General features: G+C 37.1%; 1 protein-coding gene across 3 annotated transcripts in view; it reads left to right on the top strand.

The window, feature by feature from the left end:
• The window catches only part of LOC122332620 (myosin phosphatase Rho interacting protein), a 40,839-nt gene that overhangs the window by 22,889 nt on the left and 4,215 nt on the right, over nucleotides 1-13,735 (top strand). For 2 of the 3 annotated variants that reach the window (XM_043229967.1, XM_043229966.1), the window contains exons 11-21: nucleotides 747-815; nucleotides 957-1,046; nucleotides 1,621-1,730; nucleotides 1,818-2,358; nucleotides 3,476-3,613; nucleotides 5,407-5,460; nucleotides 10,477-10,624; nucleotides 11,385-11,502; nucleotides 11,908-12,067; nucleotides 12,985-13,095; nucleotides 13,178-13,264. In XM_043229967.1, the coding sequence (XP_043085902.1) occupies nucleotides 747-815; nucleotides 957-1,046; nucleotides 1,621-1,730; nucleotides 1,818-2,358; nucleotides 3,476-3,613; nucleotides 5,407-5,460; nucleotides 10,477-10,624; nucleotides 11,385-11,502; nucleotides 11,908-12,067; nucleotides 12,985-13,095; nucleotides 13,178-13,264 (1,626 nt within the window). Of the gene's footprint in view, nucleotides 1-746; nucleotides 816-956; nucleotides 1,047-1,620; nucleotides 1,731-1,817; nucleotides 2,359-3,475; nucleotides 3,614-5,406; nucleotides 7,864-10,476; nucleotides 10,625-11,384; nucleotides 11,503-11,907; nucleotides 12,068-12,984; nucleotides 13,096-13,177; nucleotides 13,265-13,735 lie in introns of all 3 variants that reach the window. The other variant, XM_043229965.1, reaches the window with a different exon arrangement.

Here is a 13,735-nt window from a genome sequence, read left to right as displayed (position 1 = left end):
AATAATAGATTTGTCAAATTTATTTAAAAATCAAATGCAGAGCCTTAAATTGCTTGTTTTATTAAATTTGCGTTCTGCGTTAATTCATTGTGGGAATATATAGAAATTTTAATTTAAATTAAACTTGTTTAAATGCATTAAACATGCATTAATAATGAAGACCGTAATATATTTACAAATAAAATGAATGTAATGTAGTTATAAGACTTGGAACGGCTTTTTAATGTAACATTTTTGGTCAGTGTTTATTTTTTATTTTTATTTTTTTAATTAATTTATTTTTTGAGGCTGAAAATTTGGTGCATCAGTTATTGTCTTGCATATAATCAAGCTGTGGCTTAACACAAAAGAAAGCAGTGAAATTGTCTCATTGGCCTGTATATTTGATGTCCTGCGTTTACAGAACAAGTTGTTAGTGTTAAATGCATCACCTCTGCTTTCTGACTTCATGTTGATCAAAGTTGCTCAAATGGCCCTGACTCAAAGCACTGATGCTTTTAAAGGGCACACTTTGATTGCACTCCCGCTATAGGTCAAAGTTGAAAGGATAGAGCCTCTCAACTTCATCACCGTGGTCTTTAAAGAAGGATAAATGTCTTAAAAACAGCCTGTCCATACATCAGACACATAGAGGATCCTCCGGACCCAGCGCTCTCCCTTACTCTGATCAGTTTTATCTTTATCTGTATTATATTTGTTCTATTCTAATATCTCATCTCATTTACCATTTTATTATATCACTTTAGTGGAAGAAGTATTGGTTTGTGCTGACGGATCACAGTCTACGATACTACAAGGATTCTATTGCTGAAGAGGTAACTCACAATGCGGCAGAAGCTATTTGTTTTTCCTGATTGTTTTTTATTTTCCCTCTAGATTTTCATTTGGCAGTCAGCCTTATTGCTTTAATAACATTTGTCACTGAATCAGTATTTTTTTTTTTTACGTGTCAACAGGCGTCTGATCTGGATGGAGAGATTGATCTCAGTACATGCTATAATGTTACAGAATATCAAGCTCAACGGAACTATGGCTTCCAGATTCACGTAAGTGTGTCTGATGCTTATATTTATTTCTAGGTGTTTTACTAGTTTTTATTACCTCTTTTTTTATGGACTTTTTTATTTTTGTTGTATTTGATAGACGTTTGTATTTTATGTTTGTTGTTGTTGTTGAATTTATTATATATTTAATTTGATAGACTTTGAGTTTTAGACTTTTTATTTTATGTGCTTTGTGGACTTTTATTTTGTTTCTTGAATATTTTATTTTATTTAAATGTTATTTTATAACTTTCTTTTTCTTGTCTTATTTTTGATTTTTTTTTGTTTCATGGAATTTTCTTAATGCATTTTATGATCCCAATTATTTTATTATTATTTCTGATGGGCTTTTTTTATATTTTATTTAATTATATTGTAGCAACTTTGTTGTAAGACCTTTAATTTAATTAGTTTTTACTTAAAATATTAAGTTTACTTTTATATTATTTTTCATGTAAATAAGTTTTTTTTTTTTTAGTTTTGACTTAAATGTTTTTATTTATTTTTTTATATTTCTTAATATAAAATATTAAAATGTTTTTCTGATCTGTTGGTGCTTAATTTTTGCTCACACCAGACTCAAGAGGCGGTGCACACACTCTCTGCAATGACTGCAGGAATACGCCGCAACTGGATCCAAGCAGTTATGAAAAACGTCCGGCCATCCACTGCACCAGATGTTGCTAGGTGTGTTACCATGCATGATGCATTAGCACAAAAATTATGTTTTTATCTTAAATGTTTATGTTTTGCATATAAAATGTTTTAAAACAGCCTGACGGATGAGCACGCTTCCTGCGGCCCATTTGAGAGTCTCACCCGGCCTGACATCACTCAGGACTCCCCGTCCTCCGAAGCCTCCGTAGAGCGGGAAGGTGGATTAAAGAAGAGCCGAGCGAGGGAACGGAGGAGAGAAGGGCGGTCCAAAACATTTGACTGGGCCGAGTTTCGCCCCATCGCCCAGGCTATGGCGCAGCAGAGAGCGCACGAGGCCGACACTTTCCAGGCTGAGCTAACCGAGAGAAACAAGAGGAGGGAGGAGAGGCGGAGGAGGTACGAGAGCGTCACCGGCTCCACCTTCGATCCGCCAGCCGACGCCGCAAAGATGGACTTTGAGAGTGGGGGCGTGGTCCAGGTAGATGCTCCGCCCCCATCGGTGGAGCGGCAGCAGAGGGTGGAGGACGAGATCGAGCAGCGCTGGCAGCAGGTGGAGAAGACGCCCATCAGAGAGGAGAGGAGGGTGCCTTTGCCCTCCACCCATCAAAACAGAGACACGTCAGAGTTGGAGAAACTCGTTGAGGGCTACAAAAAAGGGGTATGACCTTCAAAATCCACCGCACAGTCGTTACTTTAAACTAGGGCTGTCAAGTGATTAAAATATTTTCCCTTCAAGTGCATCTTTTATGCATTTTTGAAAATGACCTTTGATGCGGTGTGTAACACGGCTCTAAGTGATTGAAAACCTGAAAGGGCACCGTGTATAAAGTTATCTCTTAAAAGAACCGTTTTTAAAACTAATCCCAAGCCATCTGACATCAACATAAACCATTACCATATTGTGTTTTCACGTTGGTCTGAATGAAAATGCAAATGCATTCTTCACCACTAGGCATCGCTTCTGGCGCAGTAAAAAAAAAATTTCTCGGTGACGCTTTACACAAAGCGGTCACAAACTCTGCTTTATCAGGCATTAAAGGCTTGAGATAAAAAATGAGACCAATTGAGCAATCACCGCAGATTAGTCACAAAAAGGAGGGGTTTGGAAAAATGTATAGTTGGGCAAATCATTTTCATGTAATGTAAGTAAATACATATTCTAAGACGTATTAAAAGTGGTAATAGGTGGCAGTGAGTCATTGAATCGTTCATTCAGCCGAGTCAGTCAACTGATTGATTCAAAGTGAAGCAAGTGACTGTCTTTATGAATGAGTGACTGAATCATTGACTCTCTTGATTTGTTCAAAAACGTAGATTCATTCAGTAACAAATCACAATTGTACTGCTGTGGCTTTGTTTGGATTTTGGTTTGTGAAACTGATCAAAAAATGTACAAAATTAGCATATTTATTATTTATTGAATTGTTATTGGGGATTGAATTGTTATTGGGGAGAAATTGCACTCTTGCTGGTTTGATACTGCCAAACTATGATATAAATATAAGAGGGTAATTTTTTGCACACACATCTTGAATTTTAGACTTATATAATTGCATTATAATAGACTCTGTCACAAAGACAATCATCCTGCATCATGTTCATGAGCAACTGTATCAGTGTAATATTATGGACAGGTTTGTACATTGGTTTTATTTTCTCTTTAATTACACCAAATGAATGCATTCAACAACCCTAGATTAAACATCCAGAGTTGAAAAATGAAATATGATATCATTTCAGATCATAATTTCTCTTTGTGCTGTGGACATTGTTAGGTTGAAGAGCTGAAAGCTCAGTTGGAGAGCTGCCACCAGCAGTTAATGGACTCCAACCGGCACAAGCTGGAGCTGGAGGGTCAGCTCAAAAACGCTCTTGAGCGTGAACAGCAGATCCGGGCTGGTTACATTTCACCGGTAGGCCACATTTATGTCATGGTTTTTCAACTGTTGCCTGATTGAACACATTGTGTATCATTATTAGTAGAAGAACCAAACACATGGCTTCCATCTTTATCATCGAAGCTGCAAACGCGTGCTTTGCATGTCTAGAGACCGTTGCATGTAAACGAACAGGGCTCTTTTGCCTCTGCTTAAGATTCCTCTTGCCATGTTCGAGCAAAATGACATTAAATATTTCAATTTCATGCACGCTCTATTGCATGTTCCAACATAGAAATGATTAACATTAACTGAACATGTATTGATAAATGTGTAATTATTGGCATGAAAACTTTCTCTGAACTTAGATTTACAGTGCCCTCTGGATACATTCATACTCAATGATACACACTTTAAATTACTGGAAAACATGTACAGTATATTATTAAATATTATTAAATATTTATTAAAATAACTTATACTTAAAAATCTTATAATTAAAAATGTATTCATAATGTATGTTGTAATGCATTATATTATTCGTAATGTAACCAAAGTGAAAATGCATTATAATTTTTGAGGGTTTATTGGCTTTGTGTTTTAATGCATTATATTTTCTAAAGGCGTAACAGTGAAAATATAAGTGTGTTATAGTATCATAAATATTATAGTGTTATGCATGAGATCATACAATGCATAATTTTATATTTATTTATATTTAAAGGATAAAGTGAAAAGTGTGGCCAATTAAAAAAAAAAAAAAAAAAATTGCTGCTTTTATAGTAGTATTTATGCGATGAATGTTTAAAGTTTAGAGAAAATTACTTTTTTTAATTAAAAATTAGGATTTAATTTTTTCTTAAAAGCATTGAGTATTAGTGTATCTTAAGGGTGTTGAAAATTATTTAAAAATGCAGACTAGTGCTACATGAACATTTGACATTTAAAAAGATGCCTATTCAGGCCATACGTGCATGACATGTTTTATTCATATTTAACAATTATTCATTTCATGTTAACCTTTATTCTTGACTTCCATATAAGCTATAGAGTCTGTCTGTCTGTGTGTCTGTCTGTGTGTCTGTCTGTCTGTCTGTCTGTGTGTCTGTCTGTCTGTCTCTAGTGTTTGTTCAAAATATTGTTGCATTGTCTTCTGAGCTTAATTTGAACTTCTCAAAATTCTTTTATTGACTTTTTTGGCATTGGTAGCTATAGTTATTTTTTTGTTCTTTAGCATATTATAATATACCTTTTCAGTTTACGGAAATTAAAAATCAAATGTGTGGTGATTTTTATCTTAAGCATGGCATTGTTCCACAAATGGTGATGCTATATGTTGAATATCTGTCCAGGGTATTTTCATCTCCACCAGTTAGTTTTAAAGGGTTGTCTTTCGTGTATTTTTTTCATTCAGGTTTGTTATAAACAGACACGGTAGTGGTTGCACAGTAGTTTAGGTTAAATTGTTCCTCGAAAGGCCTGCAGGCTTGACTGGATGGCATGTAACTGTTCTGGCATTCTTAGCTAGCACTAATTTTGCGTTACTTACCCCATGAAGCAACTCTTTAACCTCTTAATATGCATGCATTGTTTCGAGTTACTAACCATTTGCAATTAATTTTTTTCCTAGCGTTCTAATGTGCCTTATTCCATGAAAGAAGGAATGAATTTACTCTCCCTTTAACCTTAATAGATTGATTCAACACAGTTGTTGTAATAAAATGTACATTTACCTCAGATCCTCAACACTGTTAATTATAATCTAGAAATTGATTAGCGTTGTTCATCTGTGCTGACTGTTAACCAACTGTCTGGTCCCCTTTTCCAAGCTGGAGTCCCCTTTGAGTGTTGAGACAGAGCCCCAGATGAAGAGGACTGAACTGGTTAGTTCTCAAGCTCAGAGCTTAACAAAGAAGTACCAGGAAACCAAAGAGATCCTGCAGCTGCAAGAACTGAAAAAGCGCAACATGCAGGCACAGCTTGGCCTTTCTCTCTCACACTGGCCCACAAAGGAACCTTATCTTTCTGACACCAAAAAACCCCCCACCTCCGAGGTCTGTCCCTCAAACTCCATTCAAAAAACAGTCAGCTTTATGCTTCAGGATAGCGAGGGAAAGATCAGAGAACTAGAGAGCTTGATAGATGCTAGTGAGCCTCTGACGTTAAGAGAGCTGATAAAGCTTGTGCACTCGCATAGCGAATACATTTGGGTAGAAAGTGCTCAAGGACAGGATAGAGAGTCAGTAGGAGAAATGACGCAGAAGCTGTTGGAAAGCCTCAAAAACCAACAGGAGATTGAGAATGAGACGATGAGGAAAAGCTTGGAGAAAGCTGGAGACTGTATTCGGGACTATGAAGCTCGTTTGGTCACCATGGAGGACATGTTGGAAAGAGTTCACAGGCAGAAAATGGAGAGTTCGTTTGCATTAGGCTGCTCGAGAGAAGACCATCCGGATCGGTCGCAGCAGGTGGAGTTGCTCGCCAGCGAAAATGTAGCTTTGAACCAGCGCTATCAGGAAATTGTGAATCAGTTGAGAGAAGCGGACCGAGAAATAGACAGACTGAAAGCTGAGCTTTGTAGACTACGTAGCAATCAGCAGTATCCAAAATCCAGTGTGGAACAGGACCAAGAAAACAAAGAGACCTCTGACAAGAATGTGTACGAGCGAGAGCTCTATGAAAAGTCACAGAAGCTACAAGAGGCTCTTGTTAAATTGGAAACTCTTGGTAATAATTTGAAAGATACAGAGAAACGATTGCAGCTTAAAGAAGCAACGCTTAGGGGTCTTGGATTTCAGGTGGCAGAAAGTGAATACAATGATAAAGCGTTAGATTCAGAGACAGACGACCTCAAGCCCCAATTGGAGGTCCTTCAGGCCAAGCTTTCAGAGAAGGACAAGCAGCTTCAAAATGCTGAGCAGGTCTGTAGAGAACTTCAGTCCCAGAATGCCAAACATGAAGAGACCGCAAGGATGTGTAGTCAGATGCTTGTAGATGCTCAGGAGGAAATTAGGATGTTGAAAGAGAAGGCAGGTACATTTGGTAGCGAACCAGGAACAGAAATTGGGTGCCAAGAGTTAATGCAAAAACTCACAAATGAAGGTGTAATTGAGGAAGTCGTGGAAGAGTTCAAGAGCAAGTCTAAATCTCTTAATCATCTTCTTGATGTATTGGTTATAGGCAGTAAGACAGATTTGTCCAACTTGGACACCAACATTTTGGATGATAATCAAACGGGAATATTGGAGATGTTTGAGAGAATGATTCTACATAAGGTTTTAGCTGGTTTAGAGGACTGTCAGAAAGGCTCTGAGGATGAGCAAACCCTAAGGAATGTTGTAGAACGTATGCTAGTGGATAATAAAATGCTGCTTCTTATGAATAAGCTCTCTGACCTGCAAGAACTTCAAAGTGACGCAAAAAGCGCTGGATATGGAAAAGCGCTGAGTGCGGAGGCCGTGAAATCAAATGTTTTGAATCGGTTGCTGGATGACGCTGCCAACCCCTGCATCATGAAAACTCTCGCTGAAGTCATTCAGAAGAAAGTGACCTTACTGAATCAAACAGCTTCGGCTCTTAAGGAACAGGCTAATGAGGAGCTTCAGTCGTTGGCTGTGACTCTTTCGAGCTATGGCTCTCAAAGAACTTGGTCTGAGTATGTTCGTGGGGCCATAATGGACATAGCGTGCATGTACTTGGTAGTCCTTCAGATCTTTCCAAGGGCAAAACCGTTAGATCTGTCTGCGTGTGCGAACTGTGCTGATTTAAGAGCACAACTCGAGTCTGAGAAGCAGGTAATGTCAAGCGTCGGCGTAACCCATATTCAGATCGAAGGAGAACCAATTGACTCTCTGGACAAGGCCATACAGCTTCAGGACATGATGGCCAAGCATAAGAAGGAGCTGCGAGAATTAAAAGAGGCGTACGAGCAAGAAGCAGAAAAGCTGAGGCTGGAAGTGGCCAAGGCTGGCGAGACTCTGAGACTGAGATCCGAGGAGAACGTTAAAGAGATTGACTCTCTAACCGTGTGCATGGAGAACCTCAAGAAGAAGCACGAGATGGAGCGCAAGGACTTAACGGCACAGTTCGATCGAGAGATGGAAGAGCTGGCGGACGCCGTCGAACCTGGAACGGGCGGCGAGTCGAACTCGACTTCCCTTAAAGTGCGGATCCAAAAACTTGCGTCCCGGCTGTCCGAACTGACTGAAGAAATGAATCTGCGAGAGCGTGATGGGGATGCAACATTGCTGCGTCTGAAATACGAGAAAGACCTGGAAAACCTAAAGGTCAAGGAGTTCCGTGTCCTTGCTGTTCTCCGTCTGTATTGACTTCATGTGGCAACCTTAAACCTGAACCTTTCCCCTCCTCTTCTCATACTAACCCTGCTTTGTGGTGCTTTGGTCTGCCCTAATATTTCTCACCAGTGATGCATGGCTGCTAACAGTAGGTTTGCATGTAAGTTTTAACTCTAGGAGTGTGGACAAACCGACTGTGATGAGAGGAAAATGCTCAATTCTCTCATTGAAGAAGCCATTTCTAGATAATTTGAGTCCAGTGGAGAACAATTAAAGAATCGATTCATCAGACATTTTGGAGAATGTATAACTGCATACTCCTATCAGCAAAACTTATGTGGTTATCTGGTTGACTTCGATCCAAACTCGTTCTCACACTTAACCTCTTTGCCTGATTAACAGCCAGTGCTCTTTGTATAAATTGCTGCTTATCTTTGATAACTGCGAAATGCCAGCTGCTTAACCTAATCATTAACAAATAATGCATGACAATAACTCAAATGTTTTTAAACAATTACTTTGAAGACAGAGATTGTTAAATTGCTTTATTATTATACTAAATCAAATTTAGATAATATAAATTATATAATTTACAGTATTGCATTTTTGCACCAACTAAGTGGAACATCTGCCAGAAGTGCAGACAAAAAACTGTTAACGTTTTGTAATCTGTCACTCAGTTGCTGATTAAAATCACATGAATAATTAGATCTGGAAAAAAAATATTATTTCAGTTTTTTTCCAAATAAGTTCCCAACTAGATCATTTAGCGCTTATGGACAAATTATAAACATGACATTGTCAATGCCATTATCTTATTGGCATTGATGCAGTGATCATTTACTTTTTTTCTTCTCTCTCTCTCTTATTTACATTTGTGTTCAGGAGTCGCCAGAATATTTTCTCAGTCCCCTACTGCTAATCATATTTTGTTTTTAAGAGTGCTTGAAGTTTATGAACATTTTAGCGATTAAATTTGTTACTTTATTAGATTTATATAATTAAGGAATAAATATATAAATATAAATATATATATATATATATATATATATATATATATATATATATATATATATATATATATATATATATATATATATATATATATGTATATATATATATATATATATGTATGGCAAAAACAACCCCCTAAATCCAAAATTTGTCATCAATATGTGCCACTGGACAATATGTTTGTCTGGAGCAAAGCGGAAATGAGATTTTCCACCCAGAGAGACTGAGAAAACAAGTGCAGGTGCGGCTGTGATACAGAGACAGGAAGAGTTGGCCTGTAGTGGATCAGGACAAAGGCCATGTCCCTGGACAGTGTACACTAGTCCTTAAAAAAACAACTGCTTCATTCGCTTCCCTGTTTAGAGCATAGTACAGAGATTAGGGCCACTGAGTAGACATCTGAAATGCATTGAGTTTGCACAATCAGATAAGCATGCACATCTCTTGCACTGAAATAAAATTCCATGTTGACGAATAGTACCTTTAATCCTTTAAAAGACTTTACATTGATGGCAAATCTTACAAGTATAGGTGCTGGGTTTTTTTTTTTTTTTTTTTTTTTTTTATATATATATTTTAGGTTTATATAGATTTACATTTTAAAATATATATACTGTAAAATGTTCAAATGTTCAGTGCATTAAAATCTTACACTAAGTTCCCTAGTGAAAGCAAAATATACAAAAATGAATTTAACATTTATTTTGTGTTTTGTATACTCCAAATGTATTTTATGTGCTTAATAAAAATACCCAGCAGTTGTAGTTTTGCTCTAATGCTATACTACTATACCTTTTGAACAACTTATTTTGTGCTTAATGCACTTTAATTGTACTGTAATTGTAGTAGTTTTGATTGCACTGAAGTGAAACTATATCAAGTATACCTCAGGTTTACTTTAAATATGCAACTGATTATGCAAAGATTATGCTGTATTTATTAATGGTGATATTAAAACACATTTTGAGCATAATATTAATAAATGTGCATTGTGCAATTTAAGAAATACTCCAAATAAAGATAAATAGCTAGGCGTATGTAGGCGGGAAGGTCCAAACTTCACCTCTGAGTTGCAATTATCAGAATTATCTGAAATTATACATTATGCTATTTTTTTTTTTTATTTTTTTTTTTATTGGTCGTAATAGAAAATATGATCATTATTGTACGTCTGGCAACACGGCCATGAACTGTCCGATACTATTTTATCTTGAGTATTTATCAGTATATTTACTGGTTTATTATGTAAAGACTCTTTTGCAATCTTAATAAATTTCCCTCTAGTGATTATTTTGTATGTAATGCGGTTATATTCATGCATTGAATTTGGCTAAAAAGTGTTTGGGATGAACAAACCGTCCCATCCCAGTGTGGGTGTGTATTTGTTTCTTTTGGGAAGCCATCTCTCACTGGCCAGTGTGTCCCCTTCATCTCATCGTTGGTTATTAATACCTAGCTTTGTATGGACGCTCTTCAGTCCACGCATCGCTAATCTCTGTCTGTGTAAACGTTGTCCTTGTCAGAGCAGTAGTGGACTTGAATCGATCCAAGCGAGATGCACTAAATGCCGCTTCCTGCATTTCCCTACAGGCAACGTGTGAAAGAGGCTTCGCCGCCATGGAAGAGTCTCACCAGAAAGTGATCGATGAGCTGCAGAAAAAGCACCAGCGGGAACTGGAGAAACTGCAGGAGGAGAAAGAAAGACTGCTGGCGGAGGAGACCGCAGCCACTATAGCTGGTTAGTAGGGATGCAAAGGGCCAGGAGATGATGCTTAGGGTCATTCTGTTGATTAATATGATCAGATCACATATACGCAGTGTAGAATACGACATGCCAGAATCAACTGATATAAAATATGCTCATTATGCCAGAATCTAATATGTATTAAGCACAAAATATGAAATTCTTAACTCTTGTGCCATGCTGAAAATGCTTGACCTAATTTGCTGTTCCCAGTTAAAAATGACCAGACTTTTAAAATAGTTTGTAAACATCTTATTGAACTTCTTAACCTTGAACGCGGTCCTTGGTTTATTGCTATTATACACAGCTTTGTATTTCTGTTTGGCATTAACTGATGCATCTTAAGTTTAAGAAGAAAAAAAGCGTTATTTGTTGACTTTGGTCAATCGGACCCCAAAAAACAAATAAAAAAAACTTTAAAAAATTGACTGAATATTTGGTAATAATATATATTTTGTTTTTGTAGTCTGGTAATTTTTGACTGAGAATACCATTTTAAAAAGGTGTTGAAAAAACACACGATTAAAATACATTTTTAATTAAGCTATTGTCTGTATGAACACAAAGTTGGAAAGTTTGAGTCCAATACCATTAATAATAACTAGCATTATGGGAAAAAGAAAATCCTCTCCAGGTACAAATGATTGTTGTATTTCTTCCTGAAGTTCCAGAGTCATTTCTGAATGTTTTGGAGTAATTTTAATGTGAATTTCAAGACGCATTACTAAATTTACTGATGTTTTTCTTTGATTAGCTATCGAAGCAATGAAGAACGCACATCGGACGGAGCTTGAGCGGGAGCTGGAGAAAGCTCGCAAGGCCAACAGCAACACTGAAAACGCAGACATAGAGGAAATCCGCAAACAGCACGAGTCAGTTGTTATTCTTCGTAATGCAGCACAGTCACACAACCAACTGCCTCTTCGTATTTAATTGCTTAAAATGAGTTTACAAGCCACACCTCCACCTCGCTTTTTTTGATGCTTTTCTCCTGCTGAAGCTGCGACAGGCAAATATGATTTGTGCGTTCTGCGTACTACATTAATTGTAGTGGATAAAGGGTTTAAAGCCTGACTGCATGACTGCCTCTGTTGCCAAGTGTGTCCTCGGGCAACGCAACCTAGATGCCAAATCTGGAGCGATTGCACGGTTTCTTTCTTTGTGTACATGCTCGTAATCTGCCCTCGAGCTCTTGGCTGTACTTCCGTCTAGACTTAAAGGCCTTGCTCTTTTATTGTCAACCGAAAAGGAAAAATGCATGTGCGTTTGCGTCGTAGGGAAGAGCTGATGTCGTACCAGAGGGAGATCGAGGTGTTGTCGGAGCAGTACTCGCAGAAGTGCTTAGAAAACGCTCATCTGGCCCAGGCGCTGGAGGCCGAGAGGCAGGCGCTCAGACAGTGCCAGCGGGAGAACCAGGAACTCAATGCACACAACCAGGTAACCAGTGCTAAGCGTTTCCAGCATGCTTTCCTTCCAGTAAATCAAACGGTGAAGTAGACTCTGTTTGAATGAATGGTGCGGTTTTACCGGTTTAAGCATGCAACGCTAACGGTGTTTTCAGAGTCTGTCGTCTCTCTGAACGAGGACATAAATACGTGAATGACATCTCACACACACACACACACACACACACACACACACAAACAGTGCACAGCAATCTGTAAAATGAAATGTTTAACTTGAAGAAATTGTGACAATATATTAGTAGTGAAAAGTAAAATGTAGTCTTGCATAAGATTATTATTAAGGCTTTATTTTTAAGAAATAATCACACATTTTTTTCAATGTTTTAATTGACTCATTAAAGCTGAGCAGCGCTTTGGGGAGGAAAAAATGTTTTATGCCACCATTTAATGAATGGCAGAATTTCTGGAGAAAAAAAAATGAACATTTTAATTTTGATTATTCAGATTTTTCCAAAGAGATTAAAATTAAATGCAGAAAAATCAGCAAGTAAAACAGAATTTGATAAAAGTTTTTTTTTATTACAATGTTTTAAAGTTGTATAGGTTCATTAGACATCATTTTAATAATGTTACTTAACCGTTAAAACGGAATCCAAATAGTAAAATCTCGAAAAATTAAAAGTTGGAAAAAAAAACCCCAAAAAAAAACTTAATTTGGAAAAAAATAAAATAAAGCCCTGCTTTGAATTACAAAAACTATGGCAAATTTGTTGATCAATTAATGAAAATCAGACAAAAATGTCAGGGAGAGCTTTAACAGACAGATGAGCACAAAATGATGTCTATTTTGGTGAGCTTTCAGATTCGGTTATGTATTAAGCTGGTGAGATTGTGACAGCAGCCTGCCGGTTTCGTTTAGCTGTTTTACGCCGCTTGTCTGTCGTGCAGGAGCTAAACAATCGTCTGGCAGCTGAGATCACTAAGATGCGATCGATGACGAGCGAGGACGGGGGAGACGCTGGCGGGGTCATGCACGGGAAGGAGTTGTACGAGCTAGAGGTCTGTTTCTTCTCTTTGTGACTCGCTCTTTTCCCAAAGCATCCTGGGAATGAAAAGCTCATGGTCACGCTGGTGTTCGCAGGTAATGTTGAGGGTGAAGGAGTCAGAAGTGCAGTATCTGAAGCAGGAGATCAACTCTTTAAAAGATGAACTCCAAACTGCCCAAAGAGTAAGTGCTGCTTATTCAAGACTTCTACAAATAAAATACTTACTTTTATGTATTTATTTCTGGTTATTTCAACAGTCTGCAGTTTAAAATAATTAAAAGGTGTTTTATTTAGCCAATGCATATTTATTGCAATTGTTTTATGTTCTAAGATCGTATAAATATAATTATAGATCAATGACATTTAATTTTGCAGATACAATTTTTTTTTTACTTTGAACATACAGAGCTCATTTATTTAAATGCATCATCACCTTTTGAAGATTATTTATGTTTTTCTTAAGTTATTTGGTAAATGAGTCCAGAAAAACTACTTTAATCACAAGTACGTTCAAATAATTTATTTGTAGAACTGCATGTGCAAAATAATTAGACATTTCTTTAAAAAAATCAGTCAATCTTTTGTTTTACCATTTAAATTTTTTTTTTTTCTTTTTTTTTTTTTAATGACCTAAATTATCAAACTGACATTTA

Source organism: Puntigrus tetrazona, unplaced genomic scaffold (assembly GCF_018831695.1).
Source record: "Puntigrus tetrazona isolate hp1 unplaced genomic scaffold, ASM1883169v1 S000000130, whole genome shotgun sequence".
In the NCBI taxonomy this organism is placed as follows: Eukaryota; Metazoa; Chordata; class Actinopteri; order Cypriniformes; family Cyprinidae; genus Puntigrus; species Puntigrus tetrazona.
The sequence above is the reverse complement of the archived record's forward strand: the minus strand, read 5'-3'. Positions and strand labels throughout refer to the sequence as shown.